The sequence below is a fragment of the Dicentrarchus labrax genome, unplaced genomic scaffold (assembly GCF_905237075.1).
Source record: "Dicentrarchus labrax unplaced genomic scaffold, dlabrax2021, whole genome shotgun sequence".
NCBI lineage: Eukaryota > Metazoa > Chordata > Actinopteri > Moronidae > Dicentrarchus > Dicentrarchus labrax.
The window spans coordinates 8,642,982-8,666,337 of record NW_026136717.1 but is presented as its reverse complement, the minus strand read 5'-3'; the positions used below and the strand labels follow the sequence as shown (position 1 = coordinate 8,666,337).

Genomic DNA, 23,356 nt, shown 5'->3' with positions numbered 1-23,356 from the left:
TTTGTTGGGTTTGGTGAGCGCACACACACACACACACACACACACACACACACACACACACACACACACACACACACACACACACACACACACACACACACACTGACAAAAGCCTACGCCCATGTGCCGAAACTAAGTTACACATGCACACTTGTGCAGACATTAACACACAGACACACAATTCAGGCATAAAGGCTTGGATGTGAAGGTGGGGAGATTAAAGTGGGTTTTAACGAATGTTGGCAGGATGTTTAGGAAAGCTGTCTCTGTCTGGCGCAGCATTCACTGCTGCTGTGGGAGCCGGTAACGTATGACCTTTAGGGTTAAACTTGGTATTCCATCCATTATCACCTAATATATCATATAACTTCTACTTCAAAGCCCATACTGGCATGGCTTTAGTCATGCACTGACATAAAGTCCCTGTTTACTGCTGTGACATTTTGTTTTAATACAGCAACTGGGACAAATTCAGTCACACTGAAGGAGTGGGGTTGGCCTTCAGTATATACTGTGCATTCACACTAAGCAATATAATGTATTGCTGTATTCATAGAGTAAAAACTACTCTGGCATGGGTTTAATGTAAGAGCCCACTGACTGTTAAATTCAAATCCTGATGCAACCAAAGACTGTTAACTGTCCTCTTCCTTTTGTCTTGTTAACTTTCCAACTTTGCATTACTGTCCTTTCTAGTTTACTTCTAGTTCTACCTCTAGTTCTTTACTTTCTCATATTAGAGATCATTTTCCATACCTCCACCACAACTCTCTGAGCACTCCGTAAACCCCTCATACTCCCAGTCGTGGAGTTCCTCTCTTTCAGGTGTCTCCTCCTCTTCCTCCTCCTCCTTTTCGCTTTCTTGTCCTTTGCCCAAAACACCAGAGCAGGGAGTACGGTAGCAAGGCTGACTCATTGCAGGTTTGACGCCCTCACACTCATCATCCGGCAGGTCAGCAACAGTCTGGGAGAAGGACAGCAACACCTGGCACTTGACGGTCCGTTGCTGGGTCCCTGCGCCGCATGTCCTGCTGCAGGTCTGCCAGGGACCAGGGATGAAGCTGGAGAAGAGAGCCAGCAGCATTATTAATACTGTTCATTTAGTTAGTATACTTCACATACCTATGCAAAAAGGCTTGGAAAAGAGGTAAAGTATTTGGTTTGATAAGAACAGTTTCCAAACCCACAGCGCTGACTTGAAAGTATTTTGATAACAAGTCACAGGTTTGTAAGCATTCCCCCATATACAGATTTTACTCATTTACTGCTAAGTTCATAAACTCAATAAGTATTTATGAAATCCTGTCCTACTGCGGTTAATTGAACAGCTGTGAAGCATTTAGGATCAGCCATTCTTGGATAAATGGCTTTCATGTGCATTTTCCTCAGCTTAAAGAATGGATCAGATAGGGAAAGACTTGTCGATCAGCGTTCATGAATTCCTGAAGGCCTGTCAAGGCTGGGTGAGAGTTAGGGCCCAGAGACAGAATCACACACACCCCCACATGGAATTATGTAGCAGTGGGAGTGTTCGCATTGAATTTGTAACACATGATGCACGTGAGACCCTCTAATGGACCCATATTAATTATCTTTCAACCATGAAAGGAGTCCTCAGTTTTAATGGTTCTGATATTTCCCCATACAGTAAGTTTAACAGGCTACACAAGACATTGTGGGACAGCTGTAAACTACAAATAAACCCATCTGAATATTCAACACGAGAGGGTGAAAGGGTTTAGAGGCAGTTCATTGCTACCCTTTCCTTTGCACAAGGGTCTATGTTTTATAGTCTTCACTGAATTGTTCTCATTACACCCAGTTATGCATCTGATCAAGACTACAAAGTGGCTGGAGTCTGCCCAAATGTTTACAGCATTCAGCAGCTGTCTTGTCTAGGGCTGAGCTCACCATATTGGAGATTTTCTATTCATGCAAATTAATCTTTAACACAATATCCTCAAGCTGCACTGGCTGTACAGGATCACCTTTGTCACTGAATGGATGCTATATCTGCATTGGAGCTCCCCTCAACTGACTGAAAGACCATGAAATCCACGGAAATAATGCAGATAGGTGGTTGCTCAGCATTACTGTATAAACAGTGCTTGTGCATGTGTAGTTTTGCTCTAAACTGTTAAAACCAGGAACATCCTGAAATTACTACTGACCTGCAGACAATCAGAATTAGGGCCAACTGTCACGGTATTATGAACGGTGCTGCAATTGCTTAGCTTAGCATCAAACTAACTAAAGATTCTTTGAACTGAAAGAAACAATTTTAATCAACAAACTGATCTGTAATTTCCACCACGTTATGTAGAGAAACTTGGCTCAGCAGCTCACTTTGTGATTATGATTAAGTCTCCTCAGTGTTTTTTTATGTGTGGTGTTAACTGTCAAAACAATTGCTATTTCCTTTTTCTCCTTTTGTATTCATTTCATTCAAAATGGGAATATGCTTGATAGAAATATTGTTTCTTAAGCCCAAAGTCCAGGAAGTCACTTCACTCTCTGGGCTTATTATACTACCAATGTAGTTTCCTACAGCATATATTATCAGTGTGCATGTATCTCATAGGAGGTACCTACTAGCATGGCAGCCTGCACCACTGTGCAGCACTCTGTTGTTTGAGCAGTCTGACCATAACACAAGAGCACCCTGCTGTTTTATAAGATGCCTCAATAAAGAGCTCATAATTACAGCAAAGTTGGCTCTTTATGAGCGCTCAAGGACTCATTGTGTTTTGGACAAACAAATGAATCACCGGCACTTGGAACACAAGCAACAAAGTCAACAAGTGAACCCACAGAAATGTTTATCTTCATGCGTAGTTAAAGTACATCTGTCGGTTCAAAAACAATCTTGATTTCGTTCATGGACGGAAACAACACATTTTTGTCATATCTGCCAAAGCCCCACGTTAATCATATCAATTAAATATCCATCAATGGAAATACTTTATTTACTCGTTGTGATGGAAAAGGGAAAAAAGCAGGTTTGGCCAAGCTGGGGAACATATATGGATTTCATTCTTCATGCAGTTGCACAGCGGTGGCCCGGGGCAGGCATAAGGCCTGGCAATGGAGGTGCAATAAGTCTAACACAGGAATTTCCTTCTCTTTCCTTTCACATCCGTAACCTGGCCCCATATGGTAGGCAGATATTGTTGTTGGCTTGTGAATGACTGCGTATTATACACAGATATTTATGTGCTTTTGGAGGAAATACATGCTTTTTTTGCAATAGAGCAAAATCATATGTTTTGGCCTCTCTCTCTTTCACTCGCTCCAAAGATAAGTCAAAGTAACAGATGTTGTGAACTGGCTAACATGGTCGCTAATACAAGTCATGCAAGACACTGGGTAGAGTCCAAACATTGTCCATCTTCTGAGGACAGCCTTTATTAGTCAATTGATATGTGGGACAAGAACATCTGGAACATTTGAGGCCTGCTGAGGTAATGCTAGTGGCCAGTGACTGAACAGTCCACTGGTTTCCAAAAAGTTGTTTTTTTCTTTTTCACCTTCAGCTTCCTCTTTTACCTTAAACAACCTCATACAGCATATGCATAACTTAGATCTGACACTACACACCTTCACTTAAGTAAAACAGCATTAAACATCTAAATTTAAGGGGAATTCTTCTTTACTTGTCTTGATAAAACTGATATAAAATGATAAAATATTTTGAAAAGTCTTTGAAAAATGGGGCCTGCAGCTTTACATTTTCACTCTAAGTTGTTGTAAAAGGCTGTTGACACGACCTATGGTGGTTTCATGGCAGCACAGGGCCCTGTCAACTTCAATTTCACCTCCAGGTAAATCCAAAGCTTTGAGTTGTGAAAACTGTTGTTGAAAGGATGTATCTGGGATCTGACTTTTGATTCTTTAGCCCAGCAGAGTGATTTAAAGAATTACATTTGCCCTGATTTATAGCTTTAGCAGTTGTATCCTCCTAACTTATTTATGGTATAAAGCGCCAACACCTGCAATGGTTTCAACAGAACATTCACCTCTGACAGTAATCTGCAGGTATGTGGTTGTAGAGCCAGTAGATATAATGAGAGATTTATGTATCTAAAAGCTTGAATGGCAGCTCCTACTGCTTTCAATAGAATAAAGCAGCAAATAGAGAAAATAGAGTGATCCCATTAATATCCTTTCGTTGTGGGCAGGCATATGTGGGAGCCTGGTACTCACGTTGGTTCCTCAGTAACGATGGTCTCCTCCTCCAGTTCTATGGCCTGCTTATGCCACACAGGTTTTGCTTCAACTGGAAGCGTATCTAGAGATAAACAGAGAAAAGACAAATGTAGAATATCGCAAGAGAGATGCTATTTTATTCTAGAAATATGTCCAAGTTTGGTGGTATTACGACAAACAAATAACAATCTAACCCACCCATGGACTTATAGCAGGGCACAGTCACCAGGCACTCCTCCTTGATGTGGGGTTTGGTGGTGGGGTTGCAACCTCCAGCGTGGAGGCCTCTGTGATCGATGCATAACACCACCCTGTAGCGAAGACCCTGACCACAGGTCACCGTGCACTGGTGGTGACAGGACAGTTCAGGGGATATATTCTACAAATTACTGATCAACTGATGATCACTTTCACACACAGACAGGCTAACGTGTTAGGTCTTGCTTCTATGGTTTGCTGTCTTTGCTTGTGTTTGACAGAAAGCCTCAGCCCTTGAGGGAAGCAAAGAAAGGAACCTTCAAAAATCCCTGCAGCTCTCTGCGCAGGGGTTGAACTTTGTGTATCCTCTGCCAAAACAAGCATTTAAAGGCAAGTTCATCAGGAAGAATGTGCTAGGTAAACAGCAGCCCAGGTTTTTAGAGGGCCACAAATTTGACTCCCTGTGCTTGTGCCTGTATAACTGGTGAGGTTGAAAAATCCCCACAAGGAAGTTGCATGGGACATTTATGGTTAATGTAACAGCAGCTATGCCACATAAGTAAGTAAGTGTTAGATGATCCACCTCGATAACCTGGATGTGTTTGGCAAAGAAAAGTCTGTCCATATGTGCTGTGGACTTTGGGGTTTTAAGTAAAGCCTTGTGTGTTTTGGAGGGCACGGGTGGTGAAGGGCACTCAAATTTAGGTTAGCGGTGCTACTCTGAATTACACGGCAAGGTTGTACACAGGTTCCTGTCGTGTTGCCTGAAGAGATGATAAAATCCCAAGTCAGACTGTCTGTTGAGTATATTTTGGTTTCTCCCTGGGACAATTAATCATGCTTTTTTACACCACGGGCTGATTTAGACCTACTGTGGTGATTCACAGACTAAAAAGACAAATGAACCATTTGCTAATATTTGACTTCCCAGGTAGTAACAGCTACAGAACACACAGCGACGTCTGTTTACATTTGGTTACTAGGCATTTTTTAGCTCAACTTTCTCAACATTTCAAATTTTGTGATCCTTTACAGCACCTCACAAAAGAACGACTGCAATCAATGAAGACTCTGTATGGCCTTTAAACTTAATTTCACTGGAACCTATATTGTGTTTATACTATGTAGAAATAATATTAACCAGTAAGAAAAATGATAAAAAACAGAATTAAAAGGGGAACCTACAGGTGACCACTCCTGTGCCAGCCAGGTGGGGCAGTCGAAGGTGTTGCAGGGCTGCAGGATAGCTGTCTTTGGGGAGTAGAGACACTTCCATTCCTCAGTGGGAGTGATGACACCCTGCATGTCTTCCTCCACACAGGATACCGAGCGACTCTGGATGCCTCCACCGCAGGAGGTGGAGCAGGCGGTCCAGGGACTGCTCTCCCATCTGATGTCATAAAAGGTTAGTCATGAAGTCACGGATGGAGATTGGTTAATGTCAGAATTTTTGTAGTGTGTGTGTGCTATGAGTACATACCGAGGCAGAGGATGGTAGAGGTCATATGGCATAATTTGCTTGTAGCCATCACTAAAATGCAGAATGGGTTAAAGAAATTAGGATTTTGGATCATACATGCGGTTGAAAGATCACTACCATGGATGTCTGGAGTGTTGAGTTTAATCCGCCTAAAGGTTTCTCACCTGGCCAGGCAGGGCTCCATGTTGCACTCCTGGAGTTTGGGTTTAGGTTTGACGTTCTCTGGGTAATAATGGCAATACTGATCTACAACCACCCGGCCGCTCCGAAGGTCAAAGCACTCTGCTGAGGTGAGCTGGTAGCCTGCAGACAAGAACAAGTGTCACTCCACTCCCAAAAAATTACACAAGAGCTGACACTAGAATGATCTATCAAAACATAATTATTGGATCAATAATTCAATAGTCGGAATTTATCAAAATTGTATTATTTATCTGCTGCAGAAGATAACAGCTTTTAATCAGTTGCAACACTGCAAGTACTTAGCCCACAGTGCTACTCCATGCTTACCTCCACCACACGTGACGGAGCAAGGGAAGAAGTCGGTCTCTCTCCAGCGGTGGATGATGGGCTGGTAGTAGATGTACTGGACCACACTGTCTGCTCCACTGGCAAACTGCACCTATAGAAACAGTGTCTATGGTTTATGCTAAAACAAGGCTTTCATTTTGGTATAATAAACCTAAAGAATGATGAATGGTACCAGAATGCATCAAAAAACAATAGTTTGACAGCTGCAGTCAGGTTCAATTTAGCTAACAACTGCAATTCAAATCCCAGCAAGTTCCGATTTGACTGAGCACATTTTAGACTGCAGCTAAGCTAGTCATATAGTTCACTGAACTTGTTTATATTAGGAACTGCTATATATTGAAAGATAGCAGATCAATTAAAGTGACCACATAACTTTATAAGTTAGCATCGCCAAATCCTTTCACACAATTTTAAACACTCCCTGATGAATAGTGTGTGTTTTTTCCTTAATTAATTAACTTAACATAGACATTAAGTAATTCATGATTTGCTTGCCCAATCAGCAAACTACTGTGTCATCACTCCTCAGCTGATATACATTTTAAATTACCTTTGTTAGCAATTCTCATAACATGCTAATTAACACCAGAAAAAGTTGGTTATATATATCTAACATGAAAGTGTTACAGTTTTTTTTTAAAACAGATCATATTCTAAAAGATAGCTTTTTCTGCATTTAGTTTGAAAAGTATATCTCTCTTCCCTTTTGGCTAACAAAACAACTGCTTTCGGTGATTCCTATATCAATTCATTGACACTCTTATAAAAATTGAGTCAAGACATGAGACTGAAGGGAAAAAGGCTGATGCAGCTGTGATGATAGTAGCTTTGTTCAATGACAGAGCCAACAACTGACTGAAAGATACTGGAATTTCACACACAGACATTGGAGGAATTTGACCCTGAATACCCTGAAATGCCAGTTTCCGCACATTCAAAGGTTGAACACAGCCTCTAGTTGTATAAGGGCCGATCATAGGAAGTAATCATTGACTGGATGAGAGCAGATCATTTCTTAGTGCTTTGCTTAGATAAGATAAAGAATACGGACTGTTGTTTTATACAAATTAGGCCATGTCATGTGTTTTGTTGGACATTTTGTAAAATTTCATAAATATATCAGCAAACACTTTTCCTCTAACCTCACTCCTCAACCATACTAAAGAAATGCCCAAAGCCAGATTATACCTACAATACGTATAAATCACTCTGCTGCCACTCATTCACATGCATGTGTTTACAGTGGAAAGACTGTCTGGCAACTTTTTAATATGATTTTCCATTTGTGGAAACCATTTCCAGCAATGTGATATGAACTGGCTGTCTGCCTTACAACAGATTAGAAAATTATACATTTATAACCTCTCAGATTTCTGTCTCCTGATTTTCTATTTATTGTCCGATTCTGACTTGTGTTTACGAGGGGGAAGTTTTCACAGGCGTTTTCCAGTCCATGGCCTGTAGAATGTTTTATGTCCACTCCTACTGACTAGGAATGTGTGTGTGTGTGTGTGTGTGTGTGTGTGTGTGTGTGTGTGTGTGTGTGTGTGTGTGTGTGTATGTGTATGTGATGTTGTAGCCATTGTGTTGTGGCATCGTAAAAAAAAAAAAAAAAAAAAAAAAAAAAAAAAACGCTGCTCCACTTCTGAATTTATGGACTGAATTTATGTTGTCAATACAAGTTTCAACTAGCAACATTTACACCATGGAGTAATATTAAGTGTGGTAGCCAAATATATGAAATCATTTGGCATCATTAAGACAAAACCAACCACTGGATTTGTGTGCTACTATTGTTATGATTGCATGACACGCTGCTTCGAAAACATGTTGTCCCTCAGAGAGAGAAAGCAGACAAAAAAAGCTCTTTTGGATTTCATATTTAAGAAGCTCACACATACTCCGATATCTTAAAATCTAAACATGTGAAATCAAATCTGCTTTGAACCTTGCGTGACACCAGGAGTTCACCAGGAGTTTGTGGAAATAAAAACCTTATCTGAGCCCAGTTTGGCTGTGTTGATTTTCAGAGCTTTGCATTGCTAAAACTACAGTTTGGAGCTGAGCTGCTGAAAAGACAACAAAAATGTCCCTCTGATGTCAGCTGTTTGGTAGAGGGAAAGTTAAGTTGCTGAAGTAGCCACTTTGCTCAGTTGAACATTTCCAATCTACAGTATTTTAAGCACTATTCATTAATTCTGTCTTGCCCAATTTGGAGCAGTGGAACAAGTTGTAATCACATCACTGACATAGTATAAAGTTGATATTTTATTTTATATTAGCAAACACAGTTCTTTACACATACGGCAGTTATGGAGCACAGTTAGCATTCATTTGCCATATTTCTGGCTACCCGACAAATGTCATATTCTTTCTCCTTTTTTTCTCTCTCTGTTTTTGGTCTCCACCAACTCCTGAGGGAAATATCTAGCTCTTTAGCAGTAAAATGCTCCACTATATTAATCAGCTAGTCTGCGGGAAACTAAGGATGGTGATCATTCTCTGTGAGTTTGTCACACTGAAAAACTTGGTTTACATTTAAAGAGTAAAATATATTGATTAGTGCAGGTTTAAGTCACTTGAATTGATTTATTTAAGCTCTTACTTTGATAGTGAAGTCAGCTCCGAGTGGGCCAGTGATTCTCAGGACCTCCTTATCTGAAAGTTTCTGGAAGTCCAAGCTGGTGTTCTCGAGGTGGTACTGGCCTGACTTATCCAAGACCAGCTCATCTTTTAACCCCTGTAGGGTCTTACTCTCCACGTCTAAAGAAGAAACAAAGTAGATCGCTAGAGCACAATGTCAAAGAAATCAGACAATGGCCAGATTATTGCGTCAATACACACTTCCAAAAACAAAACGAAACAGCAAATAAAGGAGACACCATTAAAATGTTGACATACTCAAAGGACGAGTAATTTATCACAGCTATCACACCTTTGACACAGACCTTCAGTCAGATCCAGTTAGATAAAGAATGCAGACTGGCTGTTGCGTTTGAAGACTCACGCACATTGAGGCTCATGTAGTTCTGCTAGCAGGCCAGTGCGGCAGTAACCTTACTTCAACCCTGGCCTAACAGGGTTTTGTGTGATTCCAGCATGGACATTTAAACAAAAACAACGGGGAAACACAGGAACAAGCAGTAACCAGCAGCAGTCATCTGCAGACAGATGGTTACAATTTAAATGCCCTTGGCCAAAAAGAATGGGGGAAATATTTAATGAAAAAATCTGTCCATTCAGAAAAAGTATTTCTTTTCGCCTGGCTCAAGAAACAATCTGTAAACTAACCGTGGAGCAAAGGAAAGGTACAGAGATGGAACATTTGTTATCGATTTGATCCAGTGGGGAGTTTGATGCCAGTACTTTGACATCAGTGATATTTGCTGGAAGCTTTACAACTTTTCAGAGCCAGAGCAACAGGGAAAAATAAATACCTTGTCTGGTTATTCTGCTCCAAGCTAGTCTTAAAACCAGTCCATATGAGAAATCCCAAAATGTAATAAATTTTGGAACAGGAAATAAAAGGTTAATCATTTGGTTGAGATTATAATTAGAAAGGTCAAGAAAGTATAACATATATAATGAAAACGTAATATTCTTTTTGGAACGAAATTCATTGTAACATAACATGACCTGCAGTAAAACTCAGAGCACATGCAGAATATGTTTTAATGTGCAGGTATTTGGCAATAAAAAACACACTGCCAAATATAAATATCATGTTCAACTGTTTTGGATGGAAGGGCACCCTGGACCTACCAGGACTTACACAAGTGATCCGGGCCTTTCAGGACTAGACGGACATGACGACTCTTATAGGGGATGACAACAACTGTGTCCTCAGCTTGAGTGAGACAAACAGACAGAGGGAGAAAAATATCATGAAGCATCTGATCAATACTTACAGGAATGCAATAAACTTAATATAACAGAACTTGCAATAGGACTACAATCAGAACAAAGGTTGATTTAACCCCTGAAATCTACTATCTGATATTTCTGATAATGAACTTGCATACTGCCATGTCTTTTTTTTTAAATTCTGAACATATATGATGAAATTAGTACAAATAATACTGTGAATCAATTTGAACAAAACAAATGACATTACCTAAAAAGCTAAAAAAGTTAGCTTTAAAGGGGCACACCAGTGCTTTTTGTATTGCACCTCAATAAAGTTGGGGGACTTGCGAGACACAGATTAAAACAAAAATGTCAAAATCAAAACAGCAGAGGCCGAGATATCCTGACTTTTAGTCAGTCAAGTATGGGTAGCTTGACCCAGAATCACTGGATCCTACACTTCCCATAATGCAACTCAATAGAATCATTCATTAGGCCCTCTCTGCCTATAAAATGTCCACCTCTTTAACACTTAAATTAGAATTTTAAAGTCTTTACATTACTATAACATTATCAGTTATTTTCTTAAACTTGACCAAGCCCTTCCAGGAACACAGTAGACATTTATACAACTGTTTTCACAGGATGAGCAGTACTCCCCATGACAAGTAAAATCAGTGGAGAACCTCCTTAACTCAACTTGAAAAGTTATTGTGTTTGAATTTACCAAACAAAACTGCCCAAGTAAAGATTCTTTACTTTTTCCTGAATCATGCTGGGATTTGTAGTGTCCTCGCACCAGTCTGCAGGATGAGCCATCTCCATTGCAGACGCCGCAGTTGTCCTCCTTCACTGTGCTCCCCAAATCATGATCACAACCTACAATCTATAGGAATAAACAAGGACTTTTCACTTGATTTATCATCTTCAGATTTAAAATAAACTCCGATTTAGATGTTTTGCAAAACAACAAAAGGAAATACAAAGAAACACAGGAACATTCCAGTGAAAGTACTCATGTTGGTTTCTTTCTTTATTTCTTCAAATTTTGTTTATTAAGAAAATATGTTCCTTCATACCATGTAAATGTTATTATCAAATGATCCAAACAACCCTCTGGTTTCTTTCATATACATACCAAGTGTATTTGTTTGTATTTCTAAGATGAAACATCTCCTTTGAGTTGATGGGTTTTTCCAAAAATGTTCCCCACTGTTTTCTATTACACTTTATCTTCAACCATCCGTAGTTGATTGATGGAGTTTTGCGCAACTTCTGTCGGTAAGACAAAACCGAAACCACAGTGTGATTCTAAGCATGGTAAGAGAGTGTGTTAAAAATCCTTGTGTGTCTCTGCACACACAATGCCTTGGGACGTAATTTCATTCAACCGGGAAAAAATGCATTGTAAACTATTTCCTGGACTGTCACTCAAAAGCCCAGCCTCAAATATTACCCTCATTGGGTATTCATTTGTAAAGCAGATGACTTTGTTAACATTGTAGGTCAGCCTACTGTATTTATTCAGTTTTTGTGAGCCAGTAAATATATTATATTCATTGTTGTGTTAACAAGAATACATAAATGCATGAAATATATTCTGTTCTAGAAATAATTTGCCTTTTATGGGCTTGTATTTCGTATATTTTGACAATTTGCTCAAATTGGCTATTTTTAGGTCAGCACTTCCTGAGTTGAGGTTTACAGTTTAGGGCAAAATATGTGTCTGAAACTGTAAACCCTTACATTTCCTTTTCATAAACATCTAAATATTTCATTATCTCAAGAAAGATGTCTCAAATTCCTGAAGGATGACATCTTCTAAAAGTAATTTGTTTTCATGTTTCATTTTTCATAAAAGCTTTTAATGTATCCAGCTGCATTGGCATTGCATATTTGTCCTTTTCCAAGATGGCCCTCGATTTAATCAAAGCCTGTGACTGTTACCAGCACACTGGTATGAGACAGTACTCTGGGAGATACATTTTTCAGAATTTCTCAATAAAAATGTTTCTAAATCACATATTTACTTTCTGAGAAGTCTGTCTTGGGGTGCCAAAATGTGTGATTTTGATTGTCTTGTGAGTTCCACAATAGATAAACTAAAAGCAATAAAATACAATACAAAATTCCTCAATGGCGGAAAAACAATAAAGCTCTCTGATTGTTTCTCCTACCTGGCAGACTCCACTGATACACATGTCCAAGGACTCGGTGTAACAGCGTGTCCCATCCAGCACCTTGGGCGCCAGCTCCACCACAAGGCCCGTGCCCTTGGCTTTGCACTTGAGAGCGCAGGGGTTGTCTGGGTCATTGTACACAGGCAGCCATTCATGGTACTGACCCTGGTATCGCACATCTGCATGAGCTGAACACTGCTGGGCACGGAAATCACCTGCATCTGGAGGGCAATCCTGAGGGCAAAAAAACATTCAGCCAATATTTATAATTAACGGCGAAGCATAACACTTGCAAATGTGTGTGGGAAGAGGAGCGTTCTCACAAATCTTGGTGCAAGGAGTGCTGAATGTGAAAGTAGTGATCATCGTATTAAATGAAAGCAGGACTATTTTGATGCCGATCCCTCCCAGAACTTCTCACTTTCTCCCAAACAGGATCCCAAATCACTAAATTACACCCCTCAACCATAAACCTTGGTAATATTTTTACAGTCCCACCACAGTGAATTCTCAATCACAATTCGCTATTTCAGTTCATTTCAACAAAAACCACTTGAAAATTTTAATGACATCCATTACATAAAGATAACTTTGCTGAACTTACCACATTACTGCATGTGCGATATTTGATATTTTGCCCTTCACAGGTTCTGTAGAAGACAAAATGAATGTGTGGGTGAACTTTGGGGGTGAATCATAAAACAAACCACAATGCACACCAATCATCTTCACCCGAGGCATTGACTCTTATTGTTTTTTTGATTTGCTGAGCAGTGATTGGAATCCTACAGTGATGATGTGGCAACCCACAAACATGGGGTCTGTGGTATGTTTGCAAAGATGTAACAGTCTAATTCACACAATGTGGCTATGCATGAATAGAAGGGTTTTTGTGTTTGGTTTCAGACACAATGAAACAGAAGAGTGATTGTCAATTTCTACATTTATAATCAATTTAGCAAATAAATGAGGATTAAATTATAATGGCTAACCTAATTTCCACTGGCTTTGTGAAGTTGTACCATGCGAACCTGCTCATAATGACAATGCTAACACGTGTTCAGCAGGTATGATGTGTACCGTGGTTTGGCCTGTTAGCATGCAACATTTTCTAAATATCACAAACAATAAACACAACGTACAGCTGGGATCTTGAAAAGTGAGTGGCGTTAGTCCCACATTCCCAGTGGAAACCATGCCTCGGTGCTGATCATTTGATTTCAAACTAGCATAACTTGAAGTAGAGGAAAAAAACAGGAGTATAGGTACTGAAAATACAAAAATCTAATACTAAATTCTCATTTGTCTTAGTGATTAGTCTTTAAACAAATCCTTGCTTTACAAGCCAGCAGTACTTCACATATAGTAGTAAAGCAGACACAGTATAGGGCTTTTTGAGCCGTGTCTGCTGAACAGATTGGAGCAGTTTGGATCCCGACTCTCTGCATGACAGTCTGCAGTGTCTTTGCCCAAATTATGGAGCTAACCACTTATTGAAAATTAGGATTCTTTTGTGCTTTGATGCTGAGTGATGATAAACCATTGATGGTGACTATGATAGGCCAATTATCCAAGACCCCAGTGGAAACTAATCAAAGGATATTCTTTTGAGTTTTGGGAACTTGAGAGGAATTCCAGTGTCATCGGCCCTTAGCTAATCTGGAATCGTGATTGGAGGCAACATTGCAGAGTTTGGACGAGCGCTTGAGGATTTTTATAATATTATTCCAGAGAGCGGGGGGAATGGATGTGAAGTGTGTGGCATGGCAAGAACATTAAACCCTGTGACGAATCCAGACAGTCCCTTCTGCCAAGCCAAACAGCAGGTCATGGGGCTTGAACCAAAACAAGAGACTTACAAAGACCAAGACTTGAGAGACAGGTAGCAAAGATCTGGATCAGTGGGACGAGTAATATATAAACTAGACATAAAAAAAAAAAGGGGCAAAGGGAATAAAATGAATTTCCATTTTCATTTCCTCTTGACTTTGGAAGCTGCTACGTGGAGGCTAAGCAGAAGTTTCATCATGGCGTCATCACAGGTTAGGGAAAAAAACCACTTGGTTGAAATATCAGAATTCCTGGAGCACATAACCCATAACTCACAGACTATGACCCTGCTCTTTTCTGCCAAATATACACAAAAACACACAACTACAGAGAGTTTGCTCATCAATTAACTACACACAAGACTTCACAAAGAGTAAAACTACCATCTAGCATGCCAACAACCTCATCCTCAGACAAAAACTGAACTAAAATCTAGTGTAACCATGAAAAATCCATAGTAATAACTTCTTAAAATACTGGATATGCAGTAAAATTTGTCTGGCTCATAAAGTCCATATATATGTCATCAACTCCTCTTGCTAGATTGAAAGTAATTGCAACCAGGGCTTCATAACCTTTGCCATAATATTGATACACTTGAGGGGACCGGGCACATGAAAATGTAGCTGAGTTTATAATGCCTAAAATACGCTCTTGCTCTGAGCTCTGCTATTGATCAGTTTAGGAAAATTGAGAGCAGTCAGGCCATTTAAAAAGGGTAATATTATATAAGGTAATGTCTGTAAAATTGAGAAAGATGAAGCAATAGTAGAATAACTACTCGTCTACTTGTTTGTTAGTCAGTCCACACTGAGACAACATTTACTATAAACATGGTTCCTAGGGGATGATTCATCATCATTTTAATGAGCGCTTGACCTTTAATCTTGACCACTATCTGTGTTTGCAATTTCTCCTTGACCAACTCTTTGACTATAAAATATGTATTTCTGAATTACAATAGTTTTTTCCTCTAGTTGGTCTAGTCTAACTTTGATGATCCCATAACTTTTGTCTATCCCCATCAAAAGGTGAAATTTGTAATTGGTTGAATACTGCAAAATGAATAACATTCCCATGAGCTTCACCTGTACTTAGCATGTACAGCGTCTAAGCATTTTAACACAAAACTACAACAAACTGACAAACATCTTAGTACAGCTGCTAGCATGCTAACAGAGCTGCTAGCATGGCTGTAGACTTCTGGTCTTACTACATTTTAGGCCCTCTAGTGGTAAGGTTTTAAAAACCAAATTATAATGTTTATTCTCTCTGGGACTTTCATATTTTGTGGTGTAATGGAGGTCTTCCACAGACTCATTGCAAAGTTGTAGATTTTCATCATGGCTCCCTTCTTTACTTCAATCATTTTCTTATTTTTCTTTTTTGCCTCTTATGATTCTAAATTTCAGTATTTTAAAATCCAAATCTAAAATGAGTTTGGAGTCTACATGATCTGTACACAGATTGTTGTTGTTTATTTTCTGGCACTGTAGAGAAGGGCCACGCAGAGGGTGGTCCCTCATACTCTGAAGTAGGAGACATAATCAAGGTGCCAGGCACAATTTAATTAGAGCAAGTTAATTAGTCACGGCCTTGGAGAAAATTCACTTTTAACAACCAAACCATTTAAATATAGACTTTAAACACAGCTGTGGCATGCCATTGGTGAAATTCCAAAATGCCACAGTCATTTAATGTCACTGCCAGTATTTTCTGCAAATCAGTGACCCAATGAATAGTAAAAATATCCTGATCAGCAATGAGAAGTTTTTTGCAACACTTCTTAAATTGTTCTTTGTCCTTGCCCGTGGCTGCTCATCTTTATTTCCTGATGGTGGAAAGTTATCAATGCGTTGCGTGACTGATGATTTAAACAAAGTCAAAAATATATCTGAGACTGGCCTCTTTATTAAACGAAATGACAAAAAGACTAATATCTGAAATCAGCTGTCAGCCTCATGAAAAAAATTGAGCAGCGCTTTCTCTTACCATGACACCCAATCCATATGTCCACACTTCCTTCCACCCAGCTATGCTGCTGTTAATAATAGAGATTGTGATCAAGTGAAGTGTGTTGTGGGGGTGAGACTAATGAGGGCCAGGCGATCTGTGTTTAGTCTGTACTTTGGATGTGCCCTTTTGGGAGGTTGGGCTCTTGTGCGCGTTTCTGCATTCGCAATTGGTCCTACGTGTGTGTGTGTGTTTAAAGGTCAGAGAGTTGGAGTGGTATTGGTTTGGAGGGTGTTGCAGGCCCGTTTCCAGCCTCTCTTTCCAAAGAATCACACACACACAAGGGGCCTTGTGCTGTGCTTTTTAATGACGCCGTTTGATCTGCCACGCGGTTCTAGGCTACTGGTCCCTCATTCCCACGCAACAGCAGGGTGAGGTGGGATGAGGTGGGATGGCGGGTCCTGCCATTTACTTAAGAACCCCATACATTACTGCTACCGCTAAAGGACACAAGAGTTTGTAAACATACCCACCTGGAATTGCATGAGCATATATGTAGGTCAACACATACACACGCTGCACACATCCCACATGGAGCTCAAACCCTAAACACCTCTTAACACGTCAATTGCTTTTACAGCCAGTAGCATTCCGAGGTTTGCCTGACCAAAAATTTCTGGGCAAGCAAAGAGAAATGGCTGCTGCTGATATCATGAAATAAACTCCTCAAAAAGCCATTTACCTCAATGTTTACAATGCAGCACATAGGGGGTCTGGCACTTGGAGTTTGAGGTTTTGACAGTCTCATGCTTCTCAGCCTGTCTTCCCAGTACCAGTGCAGACAGATTCATGGGTATGGAACACTGGAAGCACCTTACAGTACATCTGGGTTGTGACCTCAGGTATGATCTTCCCTGTTTCGTCAGTGTGTCCTTGGACAGTTACATTGTTTTATGATCTCACTGGTTGCTCCTGTCATTGCTGGAGCTCCCCCTGAAGCCCCCAACAGTGAAACAGAGGTGACTTTGGCAGCAAAGCTGACTGGCTACCTTTAATGAGAGAGCAATACATTTGGGAAACTGTAAAATAGAGGAATGCAGTGAAGTCACCCTGCAGCTATTTCCCAGTCTATAAATTTGACAACATGTCTATGGAAAACATACCCTCTCAGTCCTTCTTCCGTCTCCTTTTTTTTTTCTCTTGTTCCTCAAATCCGTTTGTAATTGACCACTTTGCCCAGTACACTTGGCCAAGAGCTTTAATCTCGAAGCCCACTGGGTTAGCTCGAAGCCTAACCAACCGGGTGACTTTGGCACCGTGATGAAAGGACCAAGAGGTCCAAAGTGCAAGTTCCAGTTCGTCCCGAGATTTAAGCCGAGATGATGAGCAGTGGGAATCCAACCAATGTGGGTTCGTTGCTTGCAGAGCCCAAACTCTATCACAGGAAAGAGTTATTAAAAGTGACATAAACTTTGGCAAGGGACATTGATTGTTATGCTCTGATTTGTGAAGACGCATGTCCAGGCCATAACTGAAAGTCAGATCCCCATTGTCACTGATGAATTCAAGATTTAGGCTCATATGGCCGTCTAGACAGTTTTAGGAGGTGGATAGGCAAGTGATCTCAGTGGACCCCTCAGGGCTATTTAACAGTCACATTACAGTCATATGTATTTTGAGCACTCCCATTGCAGCCCATGGGAATGGAGCGATTGGTGAGATTTACTCACACTATTAGGGACGCTGTCTGGATTTATTTGCCAGAACGGCCCTGAGCAACAGAAAAAGACCCCCCCTTCCACCTTCCCTCTCTTGAATCTTAAAGCCATGATATGGCACTTTAATGGAAACCAGTCCAACCCCAGTCAGAACTTTGCTCTTTACAAGAGGAGATTACCTCGGATGGTGTTTGAACACACGCTTACAAATTGTCCATGTGATGTTTCCATTTATCTGAAGTTAATGAGGGCAATGAGGTTCTACCTTGAAATTATACATTCAATTTACTGTTTATCCTCCTCTCCTGTGATGTAAGCATTGCTTAAGATGGAGACTTACTACATAGCATCATTCTGTTAGTAGTCTCATATGTCTTTGCTTTTCGTAATAGAAATATTGTTTCCAGCAATTTTTCAAAGTTGTAAGGGACAATTAGAAATGTTACCAATAAATGAGAATGGCAGAGATTACTCATTGAGGTGTGATATAGGTATAGTATACTGTATATAATAGTCAAGAGGAAAGGCATAGGAAAAAGGGATTGAGTGTTGCCCACTACACTGTTGCCCATGTTTTGTAGAGTATGTATCAGGCTTAAGGTTAAAAAGTGGCTAAGAGATGGCCTTACTTGGAGCTGAGGCATCGTCGGAGGGAGTATGAGGCACCTCCTCCACAGGTACGGGAGCATTCACTCCACGAGCCCCAGGCATCCCACAGAGTGTCTCTGTCCTCTTCTGATCGGGCCGTCCGTGAGCTCTTCACACCAAAAAAGGAAATGAACATGGTTATACACATGAGTGAGCTGTCATGGACATCCTTGAGCAGTTTGCATTTTCACTATTATCACCTCATCCATTCTTTATTTTATATAGTGTGTCTTCATTTCTGCCAAGACCCAACCAAACATTCAACAAGATAAAACTGAGTTATGTTCTAATCTCCCGTTTGTAATAAAAGCAACCTGTATGTATCTTCCTCAGCCATATGAGTTGTGGCTTCCTCTGTTTAAGCAGATTATCTTGCAGAGCACACAACAAAAGATAGAACTTAGTTGAGAGTCCGAATTAAATTCCAGGAGCTGCTGAAAACGAAACAGAAGTGCATTTGACAGGATTGAGAAAGACTGCAAGGGAAAGCAATGAAAAGCTCTCGACTTTTGCCCTTTTGCATATTTCAAATGTCTGAGTCATCTTTTAGATTATGAAATGTTGGTCCTCTCTTAAACCTCGGGCCTCACTTGTGTGTCTCTCTCTCTGTTAATTGCATCATGCTGTATTTGGCAGCAGAGGTAGGGATATTACTGCGGGATCCAAATTCAATATTATGAGAAGATGAATTTTGCGACTGCAAGGACAATGTGCATCTCAGATGTAGAGTGACAGCCAAAAAAATAAAAGATCCTCTCCAACCCTCTATCTTAGACTATTTTAACTCCTCATTGCCTTTCCTTTGTATTTCGGGATTATATTAGGCCCGACTGGCTCACCTTGCTCTAAACAAGGTTTATTAGTAAGGTTGGCTCTGTCATCTGATGTGGATCATCTGAGTTATTTTTTTTTCTCTTGGCTTTACTCAGCAGTGGCAATCTTCTCGATGCCCTTTGCAGAACTGACGGAATAAAGTTAAGAAAGCTACATTGTCTGAATACCAGGCTCATATAAAATGAAAAACAGGATTGATTTTGCTATCTAAGGACAGCTCAGTTCGGTGGAAGTATCCCACTCCAGTGAGACTGAGGCCAAAAAAAAAGTGGTTCTATACCTGTTGAATGGGTGAAAACCTAGAAAATGAAAAAAACACTTTTGGAACTAACACTGAACAAATCATCCAACCCCCTATGGCAGCAGGAATGTGGTTTAAAAGACCAGAGGTGCAAACACATTCAATAAAATAATCTGCCATTCAGAGGTCTTAAAGCCATGAAAGGGAATAGATGGATATAAGAGAAAATTATCATTTTCCACAATAACCTGAACACTTAGGCAGTCTGTTTGGTGTTGGAGAGCCATGAAAGAACATTTTAACATTGCAGAAATGCCGCTTTTGTGCGCTTTAGACAGCCTCCCACAACGGGACGGTGCAGTCGTGGTGCTTGCACATCCAGCAGAGTTTTAGAGAGGGACTTAAAAATCCCAAATCCTGCAGATTAGGAATGAAATGTGAGGCACAACAAGCCCACTTGCCCTGAACACACTGAATAAAGGAGGGACTATGAGAACTTTATGTGTAACACCTGCTCTTAAAAAGATTTATGCCTGCTGAGCTGACAAATAGTTTATAGTGAATGTCCAGCCTTGCATTTGAGATACACAGCCTTGGGATTTTAGAGGAAAAACTCAGGATACGCCAGGTTATTTTGACCTCTTTGGCCCCTTTTCCCAATAGCATGGCATTGTGCTTTGTCTACAAAGATGAATGGATCTCGCAGAGGAAAGCAGATACAAGGTTATAATACGGCCTTGATTATTTTCTTTGGGTCACAGTAGCAAAAACACCCATGCTGTACACTGTGGAGTGGGGTGGTGGGTTCACATTATTAAAAGTGCGTGGGGACTGATATAAATGGCTGTCAGTGCTGATGACGCCTGAGGAACAGCAGAGGGGAACGGCAAGAGCTAAACACGCAGCCAACGGAGCATGCGGCCAAACACATCGGCAACGGCGCTACTTTCTGCACGTGCCAACTATTTCAATGTTTGGATCCACGGTAAATAAACACAGGCTGTGCTCTGGGCAGCCAGTTAGCACACCACGTTAATTCTCCTTTGAAAAGCAATCAGTGAATTTTGCAGTCAATTACGGCTGGAAGTTGTGTGTTGCAAAGCCAAGAGAGCCAGAGGCATAGCAAGGCTGGTGAAGAAAGAGGAGGGGAAGTAGATGAGGGGACAGAGGGATGGAGATGAGGAGGTTGTTTGGCTGACTGTGCTGCTATTGTTCTCAATGGAGGCGGAGGAACACAGGGCTCCTCGAGTCGGACGGCCGTCCTGCTGGGATTTGAATCCAATAATCACAAGGCTCGGATATCCATTTGGAACCTTCTATCACTACACCTCCTACCTCTCCTGCTCTGATCCCTTCAGGGTTTTAGCTGCACCTCAACAGTTTTACACAACAAAGCATGTGCATTTCAACATATTTGTTCTCTGGCTCTTTTACTATTAGAAAAACAGAGCCAATGCATAACCACAGAGGCCCCTTGGCTGTCACCCATCCCACGTTTTCACATCAAGTGAAAGAGAGGAAATAAGCATATGATAAAAGACCAGTGATCTCCACACTATATGTTATTCTGATGGACAGATTCTATTTAAGTCACCTGTCAGCATACTAAGGACATTTTCCTTGAAGATGGAAAACTCCTCAACAGGGGAAAGAAACCCGACTCTGGAGCCTTTTTTGCAGACTGTGTCAATATACATACGATGGCCTTTTCAGTCGGTAAGACATACGATATTTGCACATCTGCTGAATCCCTTGTCGTCTGCTCCATGCTGCATTGCACTGTACTTGCCGTCATGCCGCAAGCAAGGCAGTCACTGTAATGTAACAGGGAGTCCTGACCTCAGACAAAACAGCTTGCCGACCTGCGTGACAAGTCAACCTTTTGTGATTTAGATCAAAAACACAGAGGAGAGATGGTGACTTCTGAGCAAGAGAAAATAAGACCAGGTGAGTCAGGTGACACTAACTGCCTGCTACTGTTGAAAAGACCTGAAGAGTGCATTTCGACTGCACCAATTCACAAAATCATGAAATACAAACTGTACATGCATACACACTTGTACACAGCAAAGCAATCTATTAGGACACATGCTTTCTGGATGCATTACTTGGTTTGGCAGGTGTTTTTTAAGGGAATAAAACAAGATAAAAGACAAAAACATCTCTGAACAAAATGGGGTTTTTTTTCAGGATGAAAATGGAGGAAAGTAAACATTACAGTACCAGGATGAGAAGAGCTGTCACCAGTAGCTTGCAAGATAAAAAGTCTTGCTCCATGCCTTTTCAAAATGTGTGAGTCAATCACTCCAGTTCTGTTCTGACTGTGTGTTTGTTTGTGTGTGAGCCCGATGTGTGATGCCCTCCTCTCTGGGTCACTCTGTGTGTCCTGTCTGCCTGCCGTCTCCTCTCTGACTTGCTCCCGTTCTTCCTCATGAGTAACTTGGGGAAGGGGAGGGTGGGAGGAGGGAAGAGGGCTGCGAGCATGTGTGCATGTGTGTGTGTGTGTGTGTGTGTGGTTTTTGTGTGCAATGCGGGGGGGGGAGAAAGTAATGGGTGGGGGGATCCGAGCCCCACGAGTCCTTCAGGTCTGGCACACCAGCCAATCAATAAATGGGCCTCAGTCAAGCATGCTAGTTCAAATAAGAAGCTGGGCCAGCTGCAGCTTCACAACTTCACACATTTTTCTGTGTGTGTGTGTGTGTGTGTGTGTGTGTGTGTGTGTGTGTGTGTGTGTGTGTGTGTGTGTGTGTGTGTGTGTGTGTGGGCGTGAGTGAGAGAGAGAGACAGTCAGTAGGAATAATGGCAGACAGACAACAATTGTAAACCAACTTTCTTCTCCCTTTGATTCTTTCCATTTCTTCACCTGATATCTCAAATTTCTCTCTTACAGTATATTCCTCTCTTTTTCCTCCCTGCTTGCCTTCCTCTCATTCTATTTTGCTCGTGCCACTGTTTCCCCATTTCTTTTTAGCTCTGGCCGGCTTTGCTCTGTCTAGTGCCAGCACTCTGTTTGGGAAATGTCAAAAAGTCTCAGTCATACAGAGTAAGCTAATCTGCAAGCATGTTTATTGCCGGTTGACCACGTTTTGATATGGGTTTGACAGTGAGTATCTTCAGACAAATCCTCAAAGCATGCACAGATATACAAACATACATCTTAACAAAACTGAGACACATTAAGGAGCACATGACTTCATGTCCGGCTCCTGACTGTGTTTTGCTTTACAAGCTAGTTACATGTGAGAGCCCAATGGAAATCAGATGACATAGTCTGGTCACCGAAGCTATCAGGATCGACTTCTCAGCCATGGTGCCTTTTTTGTATTTCTTTATGAGCTAAAGGTCTACTTCAATAGAGCCTTTCATAACATCTGGCAGTTTAAGCCAGTGAACATTTGCACTGTGGAGGTGGGGAACAAGCCAGGTGTCCCCTGGAGAGACAATTCCTCTGGTTATAGAGAAAAACAAGCTGTAAGATGGACAGCCCTTGGCACAGAGGGAATATACTATACACTGAGTAACTTTCCAGTTTTAACGTTTGCGATGGCAAGACGCAAAAACAAAAGCCGAAACAGAAAGTAAAAAAAAAAAAAAAAATTGGAGCAGTCCAAGTTAGCGCCAACCCACTGGTGCCCCTTGATGTAACTTACAAGGTAGCAGGCCATCATTCAGGCATTTCAATCCTGAC

At 40.9% G+C, this 23,356-nt stretch overlaps 1 protein-coding gene across 3 annotated transcripts in view; it reads right to left on the bottom strand.

Annotated features, from left to right (window-relative positions):
- The window catches only part of LOC127379471 (ADAMTS-like protein 1), a 92,740-nt gene that overhangs the window by 11,446 nt on the left and 57,938 nt on the right, over window positions 1-23,356 (bottom strand). The window contains exons 1-14 of one of the 3 annotated variants that reach the window (XM_051429098.1): window positions 21,892-22,081; window positions 18,575-18,702; window positions 13,049-13,094; window positions 12,442-12,678; window positions 11,024-11,150; window positions 10,191-10,265; window positions 9,024-9,181; window positions 6,395-6,506; window positions 6,049-6,187; window positions 5,885-5,935; window positions 5,590-5,794; window positions 4,405-4,552; window positions 4,204-4,288; window positions 757-1,061 (exon numbers count right to left, since the gene is read on the bottom strand). In XM_051429098.1, the coding sequence (XP_051285058.1) occupies window positions 757-1,061; window positions 4,204-4,288; window positions 4,405-4,552; window positions 5,590-5,794; window positions 5,885-5,935; window positions 6,049-6,187; window positions 6,395-6,506; window positions 9,024-9,181; window positions 10,191-10,265; window positions 11,024-11,150; window positions 12,442-12,678; window positions 13,049-13,094; window positions 18,575-18,702; window positions 21,892-21,945 (1,870 nt within the window). In that variant the 5' untranslated portion in view covers window positions 21,946-22,081. Of the gene's footprint in view, window positions 1-756; window positions 1,062-4,199; window positions 4,289-4,404; window positions 4,553-5,589; window positions 5,795-5,884; window positions 5,936-6,048; window positions 6,188-6,394; window positions 6,507-9,023; window positions 9,182-10,190; window positions 10,266-11,023; window positions 11,151-12,441; window positions 12,679-13,048; window positions 13,095-18,574; window positions 20,962-21,891; window positions 22,082-23,356 lie in introns of those variants that run through there. The other 2 variants (XM_051429097.1, XM_051429099.1) reach the window with 2 other exon arrangements.